Below are 23,008 nucleotides of genomic sequence, written 5' to 3'. Positions count from 1 at the left end.
GGGCTGTGGTCATGATCTGAGCGTGTCCATCACCCCTTCCCTCCCAAAGTGGCCATGTCTATCGTTCCCTTTCTCATGCTTGCCAGCCCTCATCCCCATTGTCCCTTGCCAGATGTTTTCATTCCAGAATAATATAAAAACAATTGCTCTGTGCATTTTGGGCAGAAAGAGGATGGTGTTTGTTATTACTTGTCTTGGTATCCTTTTTCCCATGCGCATGGTGGTTGTTATTTTTATTTGATGTGTGCTGTTAATAAATGGTTTCAGACTCGGAAAGAGAAGAACTGAATTATTCACAGTAACAACAACAATTATATCACAACAAAAGCATATGTGGGGTCTGCCTCAAATTTTATTGTCATGACGATGTAAAATGCCGGAATATTTTGTCCAAGTACTCTGAAACACAAGGGGTTTGAAAGTGCAAAAAAGGCAATTTGTATTTTACAGTGTTAATGTGTATAATTAAATTGAAATAAAATAAATATTTTTAAGGTTGGAGATAAAAAAGTGGAAGCTTCCCACCGTTGATGCAGTCTTGCACACCACCCTATCGAACACGTTTAATTAGTTATTCCTGCCTGTTGTTTGTGTCCTTTATAACGTCCTTAAAAACAGTAAGTTTCCTGTTTGGAATAATTTTCAATCTTGTTTGATTACCAGGTGGAGAGAGTAAAATAATTATCTCACTCCTCTCTGTACATGTGTGATCAGGACAAATTCAGAGCCAAAGTAATAAACTTCAGGTTCGTTTTCTGATTTGTCTTCAAAATATAACATTAAATGAAATGAAGGTAAGTTGTTCCTCGATCATAAACTTACATTTGTCGATGGACAGACAGAAGTGAACCAGTTCCTCAACCACGATTGTGTGCGTGGGAAACTAATAATTGTCTTGTCTGAGTTGATTCCCGACCTGACTCTAATCTGTTGAAGGGATGTTTTGTCAGGAGGGCATTGCATCGCAATATGCACCATCCTTCTGATAGACATGAAGCCTGGCATCCCTTCTTCCAGCAATCATTGTTGGACATTAAAAATCCCACAGTGTCTTTAAAACAGAATATGAAAGTTATTATTGGCAGCCCGAACAGATTACAATGTTTTTCACTCCTGTCTGTTTGTGAACAGAATATCTCAAAAAGTTGTGGACTGATTTGGATGAAATTTGGTGGGAATGTTGGGTGTGACGCCGAGAAAATGATTAGATTTTGGTGGAGATACAGAAACATTGTAGAATTTTTGAAGTTATTCTTCACCATTGAGAGACAGAGCCAAAAACGGTATATAGCACAATATCTCAAAAAATTATGGACGGATTCAGACAAAACGTGGTGGATGAGTTGGTTCGGTGACAAGAACAAGCCGATTCGATTTTGGTTCAGGTCTGAATCCAAATCTGGCCTCACAGTGGGATACAAAATGTAAACTGTTTATCCCATCAAAGGCATACCCTCCACTGGGTCCTGTTCTTCTTAGATCCTCTTGGAGGATCTCGAAGTCTTACTCACGTTGTTGTTGTTGTTGTGGACCTTTTTGTTTCACAGCCTACAGTTTTCATCGAAACTTCCTGAAACTTGGCGTATATATGTAAAAATACCCTGCGGAGACAGTAACCATCTCAGATTGTGAAAATTCCTCCGATTAAAAAAAAGTTATGACATCAAAATATCTCCGCTAATGGAAATCGCCTAAAAAATTATCTCCGAAATTCGGCAAGCTTTTTGAATTCTGTTTGCGGGAATCGAACAGGGAATAAGCAGAGATGAATTTCCGCACATATGATACATCACTATGACGTCATATCAATTTTTATGTCGTCATTCCTATTTTTGGTTTCACAACCCAGAGTTTTCATCGGATCTTCGTGAAACTTGCCATGTATATGCAGAAAGCCCACGCGCAGACATTAACCATCTCCGATTTTGGAAATTCTTCCTCGAAAAAAAGTTGTCATATCGCCGCTAATGGAAATCGCTTCTACCATTATCTCCGAAACTAGTTTGTTTCACAGCCTACAGTTTTCATCGAAACTTCCTGAAACTTGGCAGACATATGTAAAAATACCCTGCGGAGACAGTAACCATCTCAGATTTTGAAAATTCCTCCTAGAAAAAAAAGTTATGACGTCAAAATATCTCCGCGAATGGAAATCGCCTAAAAAATTATCTCTGAAACAAGGCAAGCTTTTTGAATTCTGTTTGCAGGAATCGAACAGGGAATAAGCAGAGATGAATTTCCGCACATATGATACATCACTATGACGTCATATCAATTTTTATGTCGTCATTCCTATTTTTGGTTTCACAACCCAGAGTTTTCATCGGATCTTCGTGAAACTTGCCATGTATATGCAGAAAGCCCACGCGCAGGCATTAACCATCTCCGATTTTGGAAATTCTTCCTCGAAAAAAAGTTGTCATATCGCCGCTAATGGAAATCGCTTCTACCATTATCTCCGAAACTAGTTTGTTTCACAGCCTACAGTTTTCATCGAAACTTCCTGAAACTTGGCAGACATATGTAAAAATACCCTGCGGAGACAGTAACCATCTCAGATTTTGAAAATTCCTCCTAGAAAAAAAAGTTATGACGTCAAAATATCTCCGCGAATGGAAATCGCCTAAAAAATTATCTGAAACAAGGCAAGCTTTTTGAATTCTGTTTGCGGGAATCGAACAGGGAATAAGCATAGATGAATTAGCGCACACATGACACATCACTATGACGTCATATCAATTTTTATGACGTCATTCCTATTTTTTGTTTCACAATCCAGAGTTTTCATCGGATCTTCGTGAAACTTGCCATGTATATGCAGAAAGCCCACGCGCAGGCAGTAACCATCTCCGATTTTGGAAATTCTTCTGAGAAAAAAAGTTGCCGTCATAATATCGCCGCTAATGGAAATCGCCGACACCATTATCTCCGAAACTAGGCAAACTGTTTGAATTTTGTTTGCGGGAATCAAGCTGGGCATGAGCACAGATCATTTATCGCAAACCTGATACATCACAATGACGTCATATTCGTTTTTATGACGTCATCATTAAGAGGACGAGAATCTTCGCTCATTCGAGCTTGTTTTTAACTGCTGTTTACATGTATTGTTGCGGATTTTGAAAGCTATCACACCCAACATACAGGTCCTTCAGCTCAGTTATCTTGGTAAGTAGATGTTGCCAGTTGGGGTCCCGACCCCAGTCTAACGGGTAAATATATGTAAATGCGCTGTGAAGTTATTTTAATAGTCAGGGTTTCTTTTAGTTTGTTTTTACACCACCGACCTCACCACCAACCACACCGCATTGCCCTCACCTTCACTTCGCTCCCTTCACCTCGCTCTGGCCAATCAGGGGGGTTGCCGCTCGTTTTGGCGAATGAGAAGAATGATGAGGGCGCATGCGCAGAAGGTCGTCCGGTGTGGAGAAGCGGGGAGGGCGGAGACACCCCCCCCCCTCTCTGTGCGGAAAAAGAGATAAAAAGTGGGGATGGTTGGAGAGAATTGTGGAGAGAATCGTGAAGAGAATTGGAGAGAGAACAGGGAGAGAAGTGTTGAGAGAATTGTGAGGAGAAGAGAGGTTTTTCTTCACTGCCCTTGTCATCGCCAAGAGTGGAGATTCCCTCACCGTCTTCGTCGCCGTCAGCCCTGGCCCTCACACTCCTCCACCGCCTCCTCCCCTGATTGATCGTGGACTTGGGCGACGACCCCGTTTCACCTGAGCTGGGTTCACTGCGCTGTTCCGTCCGTCGGTGACCGGAGTTCCGGGAGGAAGGGGACGCCCAGCCACGCGCTCGTGGCCAGATAGCCAACTCTCGCTGGTCTGCAGTCCGACCGTCCTCCGGGCTGGAGATACAAATAAAGACCCATGGGGTCCGTGTGTGTGTGTGTGTGTGTGTGTGTGCGCGCGTGCGCCTGCGCCGCGTCCAATGAGTCGTGGAACTGCATAAGTGCTTGTGTGTGTATGTATATATATATGTATGTATATATATATATATATATATATATATATATATATATATATATATATATATATATATATTTGCATTCCCTTTCTGATATTTGGCATAAATCTGTCTTCTGTGTTCCCTCGGCCCCCATTGCTTTATAAATAAACCCCATTTGTTAAATGTTTTCAACTCGTCCGTGTCCATTTCTGCCATTGACTGAGTGTGTCGCGCGTGTTGTAAACTAACAAGGCCGTTGTGCCCTCGTAACGGGATAATCAGACCGACGGAACTTGGCGATTAAAACCGCTCGGCATCGCACACGGAACGGGCTCGCTAAGCGGCTCGTTTCCATACGAGTTCCGTCGAGGGTGAACTTCCCCGGGAGTCGGACAACGTGGGTACTGAGGTAAATTGAAATTGGCAATCAACCCTACCCCACGTGGTCTATCCATTGGCGAGTTCGGTCCAAAAGAAAGGACCAGTCTTCTCCAGAGTTTTCCAGAGAAGTACGATCTATCCATTCCGGGTGGTCGAGTCGAGCCGGCTCCATTGCTCCATCTGGTGGTCGTGCTCGTGGCGGACGTCCCGACACCGCAACAGTATAACCAGGCGGAAAGTTACACAACATTATCAATTATAAAATGTGATTAATCAGGTTAATTCATTTCATGCAAATGTTTCTGGTGCTGCAGGTTTTCTGGATTCATCACTTCATCAATTTACACCTTTGTTTATAAAACCCTTGGCCCAACACAGTGTTTACTTGGCCTGTTGGTGTTTTCATCTGAACCTCTGGCTCATGATGCAGTGAATTGAAGTTTAAATCCCATGTACTCAATGTTTATTAATTACATACTGATGACCTTGACATTCATGAAAATGTACACTGACGTGGACTGATGGAGTTGGCCGAAATCTCATCTCAGGAAATTTCAATGAATAAATAAAATGTTTTTTTGTTTGTTTGTTTGAGTAAGAATCTTTGGATCACTCACTCCGGCATGTGGGAGTGAAACAGGAATTTAGTGTAAAACCAAAACCATGTTTTTACAGGTTCATGGGAAAGGAAATGTTTGTTTTCCCTTGTTGTTGAAGTGATATCTCAAAAGGAACATGTCAGTTTGTGGAGTTCAGTAACATCATGTGGATTGTACTTTGGACCAAGTCACTCGAGTGAACTAACCATGTGGATTGTACTTTGGACCAGGTCACTCGAGTGAACTAACCATGTGCTGCAGATATTGATGTTCGGATTGTAAATTTGTGTTTCAATGCGGGAAAATAATTTATTTTTATGGTTTTGTATAACAGCCGATTGCTGCTGGTTGCATCATTGCTGGAAGTTCGGCTGTGCCGGTGATGCACGACCCCTTGTTTCCAGGAAGCCAGTCCTTGTTTTGACGATCTCAGGATGACGGGGGCTCCACCTCAACACGTGGTGTTGTGTATCGACCGGACCCGAGAGGGAGCGATGAGGAAGAAGACTCGGGGTCAGAGGTCAGGAGGTGTATAGTGAAAACCTTGTGACGTTCCGATGTCGGTTTAATAAAAACGTTGAGAATATTGATTCCTCATTCTTGGAGTATTTTATAAAATAACAAAACCGTCAAATACAATGGTGGAGATCAGTGAAAACAAGGAGAAAAGTGAACACGAGGAGGAAGAAGAAGAAAAATGAAAGGACGATGAAGAACTTCCGGGTTGTTGTTCCTGTAAACCTCGATCCGAGATCCTCGTGGTCGGGACGGGACTGATGGGAAGAGGTATTTTGGGTATTCTAATTTCACACTAAAAACGTGAATCTAAAGAAATAATACTTTTATGTTTCTTGACGACGTCGATGAAGGAAAGTTAAAGGAGTTTTTATTGAATGTTTGTTGAGGTGTTTGATTGTTAATTTCATGAGGTGTTTTTCACTCCTTTTGTTTATAATCAAATCATCACTAAACTTCCTTCAACGATGTTAAACCTCATTCTTCCTTTTTTTAACTACAAAACTACCAGAAACATTTTATAATTGACTTGAATATCCAATTTGATCTCCAAACGAGGAGTAACGAGGGAACGAGGTTCGATTACCGACTTTATCTGTTCTGTGGGGTTTTTAACGTTCATAATCTGAATGAAGATGAAAACCCTGATTAATAATCTATAAACTCAAAAATATCGTGTGGGTCGAAAATGTAACATTCCTCGTTAACCTTCCACCGACATTCCATCTGACTGGCCCCCACCGCCCTGCCTCCAACCAGACTGCCCCCGCCATCCTGCCCCCCATCAGGCTGGCCCCCGCCGCCCTGCCCCCCTTTCAGGCTGGCCCCCCGCCGCCCTGCCCCCCATCAGGCTGGCCCCCGCCGCCCTGCCCCCCATCAGGCTGGCCCCCCGCCGCCCTGCCCCCATCAGGCTGGCCCCCCGCCGCCCTGCCCCCATCAGGCTGGCCCCCCGCCGCCCTGCCCCCCATCAGGCTGGCCCCCGCCGCCCTGCCCCCCATCAGGCTGGCCCCCCGCCGCCCTGCCCCCCATCAGGCTGGCCCCCGCCACCCTTTCCCCAATCATACTGGCCCCCGCCGCCCTGCCCCCAATAGTACTGGCGCCACCACCTTTCCCTAAATCAGCCTGGCTCCTGCCACCCTGCCCCCAACCGGGCTGGCCCTACCCCCCCCCCCATCAGGTTCCGAAACATCTCCCATCCATGTACAAATCTAGTTTGTGAGATGACGGTGTAGAACTTGTTGAACAGGATATTTATCTTCTCGGAAAGTGTAAATTCATGATGAATCTGTGAGAAAGTTCAAGTAAAAGTAAATTGAGATGTTTGTTTGTTTTTTTCTCTCCACACGTGGATTTCAGAAGGTGGAACGGAGCCCTCCAGGTGTGTGTATAATGTGTGTATCATCACTTCAATATATGTGTTTATATTCACCCCTTGGTTGCATCGGTATGTATGTATGTATGTATGTATGTATGTCTGTCTGTATGTGTGGATGGATGTATTGTTACAGATTTGGAAACCTTGTGCACACAAGCAGCCAGAGTCCCCATAGTACAGTTATTTCAATAAGAATGTGTTTTGTCGTTAGAATCCATCCCCAATGTATAATGGGAATTTCGTGTGTGCGCTTGGAGTGATTTTAAGTCAGGTTTTTATTAAATCCACAACAACAACAACAGCGACGCCGACCCACACTCGACCCCGTCGCCATTGCCCATGTGTTTTTGGCTGAGGGCGTGGGCGGAGCCTCCGTCGCTTCGGATCGAGGCTCTTCCCCAAGGCAGGGCATGGACGTTTCCTCCAGCGAATGAGCGAAGGGCGAGCATGACACGCATGCCCCAGCCAATCGGGAGGTGACCACGAGTCGTCCCACAAACCCTCGTCCAATCAGATGGTGAGTGGCGAGGAGAAGAGAACCCTCCCACCTCAGAAGAGTCGAATGGTGGTCAGGACCAGGGTTCGGCAGAGAGAGGAGTTCATGGAGATTGCCGAGCAGTCTGTCGTCGTGGCTCAGTGGTTGTCGACGAGGGCTCTGCAGACGGTCGTGGTCGTGGTTTAGAGTGGTCTGCTGTCCTTTGGGGGGCAAGTCTGGTGACCGAGCAGCCAGGGTCGTGGGCAATGGACTTCAGGTCGTGGGTTCGAGTCCCACCGTGGTGGTTCGGGTCGGTGTGACCGCACGAGGCGGCCCAGCTCTACCGACTAAAGACCCACAGGGTCCAGTTTCTTTTGGGTGTGTGTGTGTGTGTCCCCGTGGGCCCCGTCTGTAAGTAGAAACTGTAAAGTGCCTGTGTTCCTTGGTTTGCATTTCTTTTATTCATTATAACTCTGCTCTGTGTCTCCCCTCCCGGATTATTCTTTATAAATAAACCCCCGTGTTAAATGTTCCAGTTTGTTGTTCGTGTTTTCTTTCATTGACCCAGCACGGTGTGGGTTTGAGAAATAGTAAGGCCGTTTGTGCTGTACATTGTTCATTTGGTCCGGCGTGGCCTTGGTGGCTTCTTCTTGGTTACGCTGCATCCGAGTCGGTGATAGCGACTCGGTTCGGACAAAGTCGGTCGAGGGTGTGGTTTTCCCCGGTAGTTGGACGTCGTGGGTACTTAGGTATATTGAAATTAGGCAATTAACCCTACACCACGCCGTCGAAATATTGGCGACCATGGTCCGCAAAGGGACCCTTGAGCTTTCGGAGTTGTCCGAGAGTCACGACCTAAATTCTGGGTGTTCGGTGGGAGACGACTCTACTGCTCCACCTTGTGGTCGTTTATCGCCACTGAACCCTGGCCCACAACAGTCTGGAGTGTTGTCCAGGCTCGAATGAGAGCTAACAAACAACGTACAGCAAGAGGGGAGGGAGAGGGAAGGACAAAACAGTGGGGAACAAGAGGGGGAGCACTCGGGAGAGTGCAAAACCTCCGCCGCCAATACTGCTGGGTCACTCAAGTGAACCTTCTATCTTATTCATTAAATATGATGTCAACAGTGCTGACAGTAATCGTTCTTTTCTCCAACATTTTTTTTTTGGGGGGGGGGGGTTGGAAATCACTTAAAACATGTAAAAATGCAAAAAAAAAAATTGAAATTTTCTTGAAAAAAAACTTGCAAAAATTTTTTTTTTCTCGAACAATTTTTTTTTGGGGGGGGGGACCAAGTCCAAAATTTAATGGCATGATCCTTGGACCATACCTTACCCCCCCACCAAGTTTCGTCGAAATCCGTCAGTTTTTCCGTAATACTGTTCACAAACAAACAAACAAATAAACCAACGTATCTTGCCAAAAGGTGACCACATGTGACTTCTTTCAGGTCACACTGAGGTGAACAGAGCTGCTATCCACCAGGAGCGACTCCTTGAGGAATATCTGCCTACGAGAGAATGCGATGACAATCGTTCTCCAGAGTAACCATGAAAAATATGTTTGCCTCATAACGTCACCAAATGACGTCATAATGTCTCAAGCTTGACATATCTAGAAAGCACTCAGAGGTGTTCAATTTGAAGCACTACACGATATGGTTCCTAAAACTTTGATTGGGTCAAAATTTGGGTCATTGAGTCAACAAAACAAAACAGTCAACAAAAGATTGGGTCAAAAAAAAAAAAAACTATTTGACCTTGGGGTCAAATATGTTTGACCTCTGGCGCTAACCATGAAGGTCAAGGCCAATCGCCACCAAAAACTAATCAGCTGAGCGCCAGACCATGTACGACATTCCCATAAAGTTTGGAGACGAGTAGATTAAAATTACTCAAAAAATAAGGGTTTCGGCGACTCCCCTGATTTGCGACAGTGACCTTGACCTTTGACCTTGACCTTCAAAATTTTGTGCGCTGAAAGGGATCTCTATAGGCCTCTGATATGCGAAGTTACAAAAATTTCCGATGATAACTGTGCCCTGCAGAATTTTTTATACGTGATTACAGACAAACAAACAAAAAATAAATAAATAAAAAACATACAAGCTGACGAACATTTCTTGCAAAAACTTTTGCAAAAAAAAAAAAAGATTTGGCCTCACCGCAGAAGATACCAATGATCCTGAATGCCTTTGTTTCTGCAGCGTGAAGCTTAGAAAGGTAAGAGGCAGGAGCACCAGCCCAGAGGGGAGAGCAGTGCTCCATCAGGCTGTGGACGAAAGCTTTGTATGTGGTCAGGAGCACTTTTTTTATCTCCAAAGAGCTTTTCTGTGTTTCAGGATGGGATTGGCAGAAGACAGACAGCAAGAGCCTATTATTAGAAAAAGATGGTGGGGCCAGGGCCGGATTGAGGAGCAGGTGACCCAGGAGACCGCCTGGGGTGCTGGCTTTGTGTGACCCAGCCAGGAAGGTATAACAGGTATGAACAACGAAATTTAGCACAGGAGGTGGCAATTCAGATTTGGTCGATCACATCTGTGCAACACCAACACCACGATTCAGATTAGATATATCCGTTGAGCTTACGACTCAATTTAATAAGGGGATTGGGGAGGGGGATGGGAGTGTGGGGATGAGAATAGTGGGACAGGTGCAGGGTTATCACCAGGGTGTTAATAAACGAATAATTCGGTGGCTGGGAAAAGGAGGGTGGGGAGCTGCTGTTTTGGGGTGAACAATAAACAACATCAATCCCACAATATCCCATGACAAGTCCCTTGCTTCCCCTTCATCACTGACTGCCCCTCACTGCTGCCTGCCCTGATTGCCCCCTCTCCACTGCCTGCCGTGACTGCCCCTTTCCACTGCCTGCCTTGACTTCCCCTCACCACTGCCGACCCTGACTGACTCTCACCACCCCATACCCCCTCATGAGGCATTCAAATGTTGAACAAATGGAAAGGGGGCTCTGAAGACGACGACTTGCATGGGGCTTCAGTTCATCTGGGGCTGCTCCTGGGTGGTGGCAGTTGCAGATTCGAAGCAATAGAGCTCACATTGAATAAAGGGAAATTCATAAATTCATTCATTGGAAGCATGTGCCACAGTGCACCACTGCATCCACTTTGCACTTGTACTCCAGGGCCTTCCATCTGGCCATCCCCAAGGCAAATGCCTGACCCATCCCCATCACTTAAGGATAGGACATTCCAGACACCGCATCGAAGGGATGCCTCAGATTAACTTGAAGAGACACGTCTGGTGGACGACACCACAGCACCACCACAACACACACGACAGTGCGTTTTGTGGTGGTCGGAGGACAAATACCACCACCAACTTCCAAGGAAAGGTAAGCAACTGCAGGAGGATGTCTGCAGATGCAGTTGCCACCAGATATGTATGGTTGTTGGCTCACAAGTAGCTCCTCTGCCCTTGTGGCAGGTTTTTTATTTAATCCTGCTGGGTGTCCATGAAAGGGAAATGAGAAAGAAGAAAAGGAATAGGAGGTTCTTCCCCCACCATGGCTTTTCTGCTTGTTTTATCCTTGTTTTGTACAGCCATGGTGTTGCTGTTGATGCATTTCTGTTTTTGTCTCTGGACATTGATTATATGCTTATTGATGAAACAATAATGAGGGTGGGAGTGGTGAGGTGGCACTTTAGTTTTTGGATCTTTCATTTTGTTTGCAGTGCCTGCTGGTTGCATCATTGCTGTGAGTGTGGCTGTGCCGCTGATGTAGTGCCCCCTGTATTTACAAGAAGAAATTTTGAATTTGGTCAGCGTGCAAGTGATAGCTGGCCTCGTCTTCGAGAAAGACTCCATGGGATCTTTAATGTCTCCCAACTAATGCTGTGAGAGGGGATGCCCAGTTGAACGTTCATCTGAAGGACGGCACACGTTGATCCCTTTCCCAATCTGTGAAACACCATGGTGACAGTTTTTTGCCGTGTCGGGATTCAAACCCAAGCAAGACAACTCGGGGTCAGTATGCCTCCCTCAAGTCCATCCTGCAAGCTCACATGGAGTGAACAAACTGACTGCAAATCCCTGCATTTATTGGATAAAATACAGAGTAAAGAAAATAACGTACAAATCTAAAGACGACGATGGTTCACGAGCGGTATTTGACGATGTAGATAGTTACAGGAGTCAAGGATGAGACAATGTGATAATGTTTGACCAAGTTATAAAAATGATCAACATGATGTGGTACGAGTGACAGGTTATTTGCTGCAAAATATCGAAAACCCGGTTTCGTTCAACAACTTTAAAAATTTGACCTTTGCATAACCTTAAAAGGTCACAAAACAATGTTGGGGACATTAAAATAAGGAAACAGGATACGTACTTTTGCTTATTGGAGTTAGTTCGTCGAAGAAGGTCGAAAACCCAGTTCGATTCTCACAACTTTGAAAATTTGACCTTTGTGAACTTTAAAGGTCAAAGGTCAAGGATTATGACCTTTGGTGGAAAACTTCTTCTGGAACATTCCAGGAACAATATAACATCATCTGGACTCTGGAATTTCGCACTCCTTGGATTATCCATAATTTGATGAAATCAACGTAAAAACAGATTTGAAGGGGGTGCCACGGGCAAGGTGTTCGAGATGGAGCAAAATGGTTTGAAGACTTTAGGTGGGGAATGACCTCAACATTATGCATAAAAAATATTGTCATCTTAGCTCTCAAAGTTTGGGCGGTCGTATGATTTTTATGTCAAAATTCGTAATTTTCTTCATGACCTTGTGACCTTGATCTTGGGACGAAAATGAAAAATCGAGCTCAGTGGGGCTATGCATTTGCCATTGGGCTAACCAAATACTGAAACCCCTGCCAGATTCGACAAACCCCTCAGAGAAGATGGATTTTTATGTCAAAATTCGCAATTTTCTCAGTTTGTGACCTTGACCTTGGGACGAAAATAAAAAAAAGTCGAGCTCTGTGGGGCTATGCAGGTGCCATTGGGCTAAGTAAATACTGAAACCTCTGCCAGATTCGACAAACCCCCTCGGAGAAGATGCAAATTGAAATCGGCTACCCCCTAAAAACACAATTCGCAATTTTCTAAGTTCGTGACCTTGTGACCTTTACCTTGGGATGAAAATGAAAAATCGAGCTCCGTGGGGCTATGCAGGTGCCATTGGGCTCACTAAATAGCGAAACCCATGTCAGATTCGACAAATCCCCTTGAGGAAGATGCAAATTGAAATCGGCTACCCCCTCACAACACATGTTTTTTGGGCGTGGCTCCGCCCACAATGGGCGCACCACGCCCATTTTCAGGAAAACACAACAAGATCACAATATAAACCTCCCACCAAAATTTTATCAGGATCGGGTCAAAACCCACGGAGCTATGCTCGGGACAGACAGACAGACACACACACACAGACAGACAGACACACAACAATAACGAATATAGTGGTCACTTATTTTTTTCGTGAAAACATTTTTTCGTGAACCAATAACCTTTCCTTTGTTAATATAAGCATTGTGTCCCTGACAGGTCATCGGTGAAATGGACACATTCTTGGAATGGCTCCAATCACAAGGTCTGAGAACAGAAACAGCCCAAGCAGTGATCAATGTTCTTGGAATTGAGAATCGGAAGGTTCTTCAAGCTTGTGGAGACTCTGATGCATTGCGAACAGAGCTCCTCTCTCTCGCCAAAGAGAAATTTAAATTTGCAATGTATGCCGACTTTTGTAAGTTTGTGAATTCTTTTTTGAAGCCGCAGGTTCTCCAGCTTGCAGGCTCTTCTCTGTTGGGAAGTCTATTCATCAACTTGGAGAATGTTATTCAAGAACTTTCCAGTTTCTGCAAAAAGTTTATTGGATTCCAAAATGTGCAGCTGGAAAATATTCCTGGTGTCCGTGGAATCCGTTTCAGTGATGTCTGCAACCTCCATGATCAGGATGATGGATTAACAACCAAGTCTGGTATGTCACTATTTTATACACCTGAGCATATCAAGAAGTACCTTGATGTTCAATCATGAATGTGTTTTTTCTTGCAACTTAAGGAATCTTTTTTTGGAACAATTTTGTTTTGAAAACGTTTAGATTCTTGATCGACAGTGAATGTTGTTGTTTTTGTGTCTGCATTGTCGAGGCTCCAGTGAGGGCGAACACACACTGTACAACAAGGTGGGCAGGAGACGAGTAGTGGAGAGGGAAGGGCAAAACAGTGGGGAACAGAGCTATTCGGAGAACTGTGGAAGGGAGAGGGATGGGGTGGGCTAGACAGGGTAAACAAGATGGACACCACAGGAACTTTGAGAACCTTGCACGACAGGGAACTTTCGGGAAGGAAAACAGGGAATTGGATTGAAAGAGATGCCATTTGGGGTGCATTTACGGGGGAGGAAAAGATCGTGGTTTTGGATTGGGGAAGATTGGAGGTGGTGGTGAACAGGTATTTTGAAGACCTGGTTGGAAGAGTGGGATTGAAGAGAGAGTGTGCGAGTTTTTTTCCAAAGGCAAGAAAAAAGTGGAATGAAAGTGTGAAGGTGAGAAGTGATTCTGCGGAAATATGAGGGCCACACGTTGGCTGTGACAGGAGAGTGAGTCTGTGAGCCATGAGTGGAGATGGCCTTGGATACCATAGGAAGAGAATTTGGTGAGCAGGGCAGGGTGCCAGAGCGTGTCAACAGCACGCCATATGTCGAGGGATATGGCTCTGATTTCATGTCCATTGTTGGGAGAGCAGAAGCAGCATATCTCGAGTGGAGTGACCTGGTCTGACACCAAATTGATTGTCGAAAATAAAGCCATTGGAGAAGGGGAAGGATTTAATGTCTGAAGCAATGAGGGGTTCCATAACTTTGCTGATGATTGGGAGTTGGCTGATTGGTTTGCAGTTGCAGGGATCTGTTTTTCCACCTTTTTTATGCAGGACGGAAATGTTAATATCTGTTTTCATTTCTGCATGAGCGGTATTCATCGTTCGTGCACATGATAAGATGGCCCTCAGCGCAACAGAGTCTTGTCTATTCCCTTTCCATCAAGACTCATTGGCTTGGAAATACACGATTTATTTACACTTTATTTTGGGTTTCATTTTCACATTGGAGTTGCAGGATATTTGAGTCATCACACCGCAAGATTTTCCTTGACAGTTCGTTCTCACGGTCAAACATGGCTGTGGACTTGGATCATTTACCTCAAGTCCCACTTTTTTCCATTGACGTCGACACCCACCTTTTTCCATCGGCAATCGACACCCTGTTCAGCAGCTCTATGGATGCTAATTGACTCTTCTTCGTATTGCGCTGGACAGAGGTGATAATTGCTGTTGATGTTCTGTGGGCGCTTCGTGTTTCTGCTCGGTTGTTCTGGCGGTGCTTGTCCAGCGCCCCGATCGTGGCGATGTGAGCCAGGCCTGCATTAATTGGGAGTTGCATCTCGTTTGGACAGGAGAGAATGACCACGAGAATGGACGGTTGGAGGACATGTGCAGCGATGCGCCAGTCGGCAAGCTGGATTTGGCTGAAGTCGTGTTTGAGGCTCTGCTCACACTGGTCGCCTATAAAAGGACAGCAGGACTGTCTTTTTGGCAGTCTGTTGGTGAGAGATCCAACTGATGCTTTTTGACAGCTCCTGACAGTTGGGAACAGCAGCAACAGCAGTTGGTGACAGTTGAGCTGTTCCTTCTGGTTCTGCTCGGTTCTTGGTACTTGACGTTCGTGATTTGTGGGGGTGACCATGTGACGTCGGTTAGTGTTCAAGCCTGTTTGTGGGTGGGTGAACGGTGAGGCAGGGCACTGGCAGCGGAAACGAGCCAAGCTGTAGAGAGCTCATTTGGAGAGGTCGCCCAAGCCACACTCACACATTTTGTGTGATTTTCGGAGACACATGATGATTTCTGCCGTGGTGAGCCGAGACCGGATTTATTTTTCCCCCTTGCGACACTGCCAAGGATGTACCGGCGAAAAGGATCGGATCATTTGGAATAAAGTCCCACGAACCGAGGAGTCAGACCATGCTGAATCAAATGAAGGAAAAGACAAAAATGAGCTGGGAACATTTCTAATCGTAACTTATTTACAAGCAAGTGAGGAAAAATATGTGGTGCAGGGAATAGTTTATTTTGGGTGTGTTGTGCAGGGAAAGAAAGAAATTTGAGAGGTGCGGCAATATTACAAGCAACTTACAAAAGCGGACACAGAGCAGACTTAACCCGAAATAATAGCAATAATAATAATAAGCTAATGCAATCTCACTTATGTCGACAGGCGCGAGGACAGCACGCACACGCACACAAAACCAGATGAAGAGTTTATATTAAAGCGAGAAAGGAGAAGAAGTTGAGGCTGCCGTCTCTCGGTACTTTGTACAATTGATTGCCCGAACGCGCCATCAATATGTTTGGGGGGAATGCTCCGTGGTGCCATACCACCCCGAAAGCTGGTGCGTCATCTCTTGCTTCGTGCAGCTCGCGTCGAGACGTGACCGTCGGCGTGAAGAAGCTGCTTGAGTTTGGAGGGTAAAGTCAAGAGCGATCGGACGGAGTGGAAGGGAGGACCAGGTGGGTGGGTGGAGTCAGCAACGTTGAGGCTGAGTCCAGGCGATGAAGAATGGAGACGAATGACAGAGCAAGAACGGCCCCAAGATCCAACTTTTATAGACCCTGCAGTGTGGGGTGGCGGGCCACCGCAACGCGATGCGTCATCACCTGAATCGGCTCCCCTGATTGGCCCCGCTCCCCTGCACGGCCAGGCCACGATGGCCCGAAACGGCGACATTCCGCTTCCAGCCAGGTGACCCCGAGCCGTGAAAATGTCCTGCTCCGACCCCACGACATGATATGAATCGCCCACACCGATCTCCGCATCATGAATTGCCTTGCAACAACCCCGGGCCGTGCCCTGATGACCAGCTGAGGGTGGCGTCCGTCGCACATGCTTGCCCAGAGGTCAGAAGACGTTCATCCGTGGGGAACATTCTCGGCCGCCAGCGAAGACAGACTGTAAGGTGTTATAATCAACCCATGCACAAACGGAAAGATGGGTCCATTCGTGCCCTGTTCTGTTCGATAATCAAGTGTCCCGAGCTTAGCACGGATCCCCCTTCGAGCACGTTCCGTACAGTGAGCGCGGATCCGCCATGGCCCACGTGATCAGCGCTCGCTTTCGCCCGATTCCATTATTGTGTGTGCGGGGCCAACACTGATCTGTGTCAGGGTTTGAGGGGAACGCTTGGATATAATAATTGCATGGAGGTTTCGAATGAAAAGGATATAGAAATCAGTTTCCGCTGGAGAAATGGAGGGAAAAGAGAATGCCGATATAATTCGTCCAGAAATGGGTTGAAAAGTACGCGCTGCCCGTATCTTGCACATTTGTGTCCCGTAGTTGTTGTTTTTGTTGTTGTGTAGTTGTTGTTTTTCGATTAATAATTATCGGCCTATGACATTGTAGCTATTGGCACCAAGCTGCTAGCGACGTTCTCGCCGAGATATTAGTTTCAATGCAACCAGCAATCTCATCCCAGATCATCCGAAGCTCGAGTTGATCGCCGCAAAATCATCGCCGCATCGCCGCAAAATCTGGGTTGAGGGATCGCTTGAGGACAGGAGTTCTGCGCTGTCAATGCTCATCCGGTGCCCCCACGGCCTTTCTATTCCCCTGCCCTGGTCACGCACGTGCTGCACGTGTTGGCCTGTGTGAGGACCCAAATTCACATTTACCTCAGAAATAAGCAGAAAATAAGAGTAGAAATGAAGTGAGTGGTGCAAGGAAACCGAGCTGTGAGATCCCAGCAATGCACGTCCTGTTGTCCCGCCAGACAAAAGGGAAGGGACTATCTTTACGTGCATTCATAGAATAACTGTCTCACGACCGTGAAATGTTGCGTGCCATTGCCTTGGAGGCATGCGATTCTGAGAACTGCAACAATATATATATATATATATATATATATATATATATATATATATATATATATATATATATATATATATATATATATATATATATATATATATATATATATATATATATATATATATATATATATATATATATATATATATATATATATATATATATATATATATATATATATATATATATATATATATATATATATATATATATATATATATATATATATATATATATATATATATATTGTTGCAGTTCTCAGAATCGCATGCCTCCAAGGCAATGGCACCCAACATTTCACGGTCGTGAGACAGTATATATAACAATATATATTCTGAGAACTGCAACAATATATATATATTCTGAGAACTGCAACAATATATATATATATATATATATATATATATATATATATATATATATATATATATATATTGTTGTGGTTGAGGAAATTCGCAAACCACCATTCAGGTCCCGTAGGTGAGATATCTCTAAGTACATGTGTAGTTAGGCCCAAACCCGTTGTTTAGAGGGAATAAATGTCATTCATTCGAGCTGCGACCCTTTAAGATAGCCGTTTTTCTGTTCTATCTTCATTTTGAACCAACCACGTCTCAACCTCCATCACACAACAACCACCAACCGCAACGCCGCTTCACAACAACAACAACGCCAACAGCCACGACCTTTACCTTCACAACTCGCTCTCGCAATCATCGCATCACCGCCATTCCAAGCGTCGCCATGGCAATCACCGCCACAATAAACCCTCCACCACCTTCACCTCTCCTACTTCGCCGGCCATTCCCGCGCCGCTTGTGAACGCCGAGCGTCAGGCTGTCCTGGTCTCGTGCGGGACGCGCGCTGAGCCGCGGGTACAAAGAGCGGCCTTTCCGAGGGGAAGTCGGATCAGGAATGATTCACGCCCACTTCTGTTCTGTCCTATCAGCGAGCGCGGGGCGATTTGGCCCCGCCTCCAGGCGCATCGGAGTGGAATCGATATATGCAGATTCGAGGATCAGGAATGATTCACGCCCACTTTTCCTCCGTCCAATGGGCGAGCGTGGCTCCGCTCCCGAGCCGATCCTGATCCGAAAATCTGCATATGGTTTCTCCTGCTGACGATAAAGCGCCGAGCGCGGGGCGAATCGAGAGAGAGAGAAGAGTTTCTGTTTCGGGCTCGAGTGAGAGAAGAGTTTCTGTTTCGGGCTCGAGTTGGGAAGACTTTCTGTTTTAGGCTCGGGTGGAGAGAGTTTCTGTTTCGGGCTCGGGCGAGTTGTGGCGGCGGCAGCGAAGTGTGGCAGCAGCAGTCAAGACGGGTCTGGAGGAGAGTCGGTCTGTCGGGGTTCGGAGTCTGTCGGGGAGCTGCAGAGAGGAGAAGCCGGGAACGCGTCGAGGGCGCAGTGGAGTCGCTCGTCGCGGGACCCAAGCAAGCCAGCTATCCTCTTTCCCCAGAGCATCAACAACCCCCCCCTCTGTTTACCCCCCGTGCTGAGATAGTTCGAAAAGGGGGCCCCGTTCCCATCCCATTTCAGGCAGTGCCAGCGAGGCCCGCGGAATCGGGGCACCGCCGCCATTTTGTGGCTCATCACAAGGCGGGTAGGCTCTGCCCGGTCTCGCGCCCACAGACCACGTCTGCCCCCTTGTATTCGAGGGTGGCCCTTTTCTTTTGATTTTGAGTATATGTGTTGTCGGCGCCGTCTGTAAAGTAAAACTGTGTACGTGTTGCCGTGTGCTCGCGTAGTCGGTAGTAGATCTGCATTGTGTTTCTTTTGTTACATTTGCTTTTGGTGCATAATTGTTGTGTTTCTTTTACATTTGCTTTTGGTGCATAATTGTTGTAATTGTATATGTGTGCTTTCCGTTTGCCGCGGAATAAATGTGCCTTATGTTGAACTGTCTTTCCCGTTTCGCTTCGTCTTTTCTTTAATTGAATCTCCATCTTACTTCACGTAAAGGGTTGGTCGTGGGCTAAATACGCCCGATAATTAATCGGAACCGTCGAGGTTGACGATAACACCGCTCGGTTATCCCGATAGTACGGAACGGTTCGCTTAAAGTGGCCCGTGTCCGAAGTCGACCTGCGGCGAGGTGCGATCGCCCGGTCTACCCTCCGTGTGGGTACTTAGGTAGGTCGAATTTGGCGAACAACCCTATCCCACGCGGGGGGCCGATTGGCACGATCGTGGTGAGGCCGAAAGGCCCAGCCGTGACTAGTTCCCGGCGTTAGTCCGAGAGGGTCACGACTGGATTGTCCGTCCGGTGGGCGACGTGCCGCGATTCGAGTTACGTGGTTATGTATATGTATATGTATATGTATATGTATATATATATATATATATATATATATATATATATATATATATATATATATATATATATATATATATATATATATATATATATATATATATATATATATATATATATATAGCACCGCGAGGAGGAGTGATTGAAGGGACACATCGGCCATTTTGGAGTTAATGCCATTTCGCACTATTTTAACCCTTTCCTTATCATCATATCATTAAAAAATGTCGCTTACATCACGGGGCCTCATATACATATATCTAAATTTTCTCATTCTAAACACCTCGTTTTATCTACCGCAATGGTGGCAGCATTATTTAGCCTCGTTCCAACAGTGGAAGTGACATCTTGCATACTACTTATTGATGGGATTTACATGTGGCAGTGTTTTCAACTTCATGTCCTTCATCATTTTTAGGTGATGTTTATCCTTCAAATGTGGTTCATTTGTCTCACAAACTTTAAGATATGTTTCTGCAAAGGAAGATTCAGATGTCCATTTGATAAACGGCAGTCCTGTCTGTTTTGCAACATATGAGCAGAAACAAACAAAATTAACATTGACTTTTGAATTCATGGTTCATAAAATTTTCGAAATTGCTCAATATTTTGAGTTTTCAGTTTCTCTAAAATAACTTATTGTTGTTTGTTTTTGTAGAACAATCAAGAAGTCCAGTTGGGCAGATACGGTCCAGGAGCAGCTTTACGATGAAGATGATATCTATTTTGAAGCAGCAATCCCAAGAACAAGGCTCCAAATGCAAGTGTGCAGCTGGTGAAAACCACACAAAGATAAATATTGAATCAAACAAACCCAAAAAGGTTATGGAAAGGCAAATGTGTTGTAAATGTAAGATATGCAGTGGAGATTCATCAAACCTCAAAATACACATGAGGACCCACAGGGGAGAACGCCCACACAAATGCTCTGTTTGTGATAAAGGTTTCTCTAATAACAGCAGCTTGAAAATACATACGAGGATACACACAGGGGAGCGTCCTCACAAATGCTCTGTCTGTGATAAAGATTTCTCTGAAAAAGGCAAGTTGAAAATACATATGAGGATACACACAGGGGAGCGTCCTCACAAATGCTCTGTCTGTGATAAAGATTTCTCTGAAAAAGGCAGTTTGAAGATACATATGAGGATACACACAGGAGAGCGTCCTCACAAATGCTCTGTCTGTGATAAAGGTTTCTCTGTAAAAGACAATTTGAATCGGCATATGAGGATCCATACAGGAGAGCGTCCTCACAAATGCTCTGTCTGTGATAAAGGTTTCTCTGTAAAAGACAATTTGAATCGGCATATGAGGATCCATACAGGAGAGCGTCCTTACAAAAGCTCCATTTGTGATAAAGGTTTCTCTGTAAAAGGCAGTTTGAAAATACACATGAGGATCCACACAGGAGAGCGTCCTTACAAATGCTCGATCTGTGATAAAGGTTTCTCTAAGAAAGGCAGTTTGAAAATACATACGAGGGTCCACACAGGAGAGCGTCCTTACAAATGCTCCATATGTGATAAAGGTTTCTCTCAAAAAGGCGATTTGAATAAGCATATGAGGGTCCATACAGGAGTGCATCCTGACAAATGCTCTCTCTGTGATAAAAGTTTCTCTCAAAAAGGCAATTTGAAAATACATATGAGGATCCATACAGGAGAGCGTTCCAACAAATGCTCCATATGTGATAAAGGTTTCTCTCAAAAAGGCAGTTTGAAAATGCACATGAGGATCCACACAGGAGAGCGTCCTTACAAATGCTCCATATGTGATAAAAGTTTCCCTCATAAAGGCAGTTTGAAAATACACATGAGATTCCATACAAGAGAGCGTCCTTACAAATGCTCCATATGTGATAAAAGTTTCCCTCATAAAGGCAGTTTGAAAATACACATGAGGATCCACACAGGAGAGCGTCCTTACAAATGCTCCATATGTGATAAAAGTTTCCCTCAAAAAGGCGATTTGAAAAGACACATGAGGTTCCATACAGGAGAGCGTCCCAACAAATGCTCTATCTGTGATAAAGGTTTCTCTCAAAAAGACAATTTGAATAAGCATATGAGGATCCACACAGGAGAGCGTCCTTACAAATGCTCCATATGTGATAAAGGTTTCTCTCAAAAAGGCGATTTGAATAAGCATATGAGGATCCACACAGGAGAGCGTCCTTACAAATGCTCCATATGTGATAAAGGTTTCTCTCAAAAAGGCGATTTGAATAAGCATATGAGGATCCACACAGGAGAGCGTCCTTACAAATGTTCTATCTGTGATAAAAGTTTCTCTCAAAAAAACAAATTGAATCAGCACATGAGGATCCATACAGGAGAGCGTTCAAAGAATCCACACAAAAAGAACAGACAAAAATACACGAATGAGAAAACGAAGCATTCTTTCAAAACATCGGAATAAAAGAAGCCCCAGGTACAACACAAAAATATCCGTAAAATAATCGGCAAAGAGTACCTACGCATAATAAGACTAATTTTGAAGTCATCCCTCTCTCCAATGAACAAAACCAAAGATATAAACCAACTTGCAGTGCCGGTATTCCAATTTTGCTGTGTAATTATAAATTACATGAAACGAATGCTCGCCCTAACTATTCACAAGATGTTCCACAAAAACCAATGCATACCGAGGGTGTACTTACCTGGACAAGAACGAGTAGGTTGTGTGATGGAGCTTAACCAAGTGCACAGAACATCGTGTGTCAGACCAGCAGAGTATGTGAAAATCTCAACAGACAATTGTATGAGATTTGTACACGACCAAGAAATCAACAAACCAGAAAAGGGATCCTTATTCCATTTGGCAACAAACTTCAAAAAACCGGTGTAAATGATGGATACTGCACAAGAAAACGAAACAGAAACAAACACAGCCCCAATGATTGCAAAGAAGAAGAAAAAAAACGACAAAAAGAAATATCAGCAGATATACTCTGACAAATGGGAGTGATAAAAGAGCAGGAAGATTTAAAACAGAGCTTGACAGGACAGAGATTGACAAGCATGACCCAGTGGAATGGCTAAGAAGAGGTCTAATTAATTGGGATGGAGAACGAGGCATCATAAATGCTCATCATCACAAACTGATGCCTTTAAGAAAATGGTGGGATGTATGGACATCACAAACCAAGCACTGCGTCCAGACATGGTGCTCAAACACAAAAAGGAAAAGTCAGCACTGTTCTTTGAGGTTTCAGTTCCCAATGACTGTGGATGACATGCCACAGAAATCAGAAAAATTAGGTCAAGATGACCTCAAAATTGAAGAAAGCTGAAATTGTACCAGTGATAGTCGGAGCTCAAGGAATGACAAGGAAAACCCTCACCGAGTACTTGAATATCACTCTGGGAATATAATTCCAGACAAGCTGCAAGTGGAGGCTGTCAGAGGTGGAGTGAAGATTTTGAAAAGAGTCCTTGGAAAGAGGCTATGAGAAGGACATTTCACAGTTTGTCAGATGAATCACGATTCTTTAACAAAAAGGAGGTGGAG

At 44.7% G+C, this 23,008-nt stretch overlaps 1 protein-coding gene across 1 annotated transcript in view; it reads left to right on the top strand.

Moving 5' to 3' along the window:
* Positions 1-22,725, top strand: part of LOC147021026 (uncharacterized) — a 161,529-nt gene extending 138,804 nt beyond the window's left edge. The window contains exons 9-11 of the mRNA XM_085893551.1: positions 10,858-10,945; positions 12,809-13,241; positions 20,154-22,725. Coding sequence (XP_085749677.1) covers positions 10,858-10,945; positions 12,809-13,241; positions 20,154-21,916 — 2,284 coding nt within the window. The 3' untranslated portion in view covers positions 21,917-22,725. The remainder of the gene's footprint in view (positions 1-10,857; positions 10,946-12,808; positions 13,242-20,153) is intronic.
* The last annotated feature ends 283 nt before the right edge of the window (positions 22,726-23,008 follow it).

This window comes from Eptatretus burgeri, chromosome 8 (genome assembly GCF_056783735.1).
Source record: "Eptatretus burgeri isolate ZD-2024b chromosome 8, Ebu_testis_v1, whole genome shotgun sequence".
NCBI classification, from domain to species: Eukaryota; Metazoa; Chordata; class Myxini; order Myxiniformes; family Myxinidae; genus Eptatretus; species Eptatretus burgeri.
The sequence above is the reverse complement of the archived record's forward strand: the minus strand, read 5'-3'. Positions and strand labels throughout refer to the sequence as shown.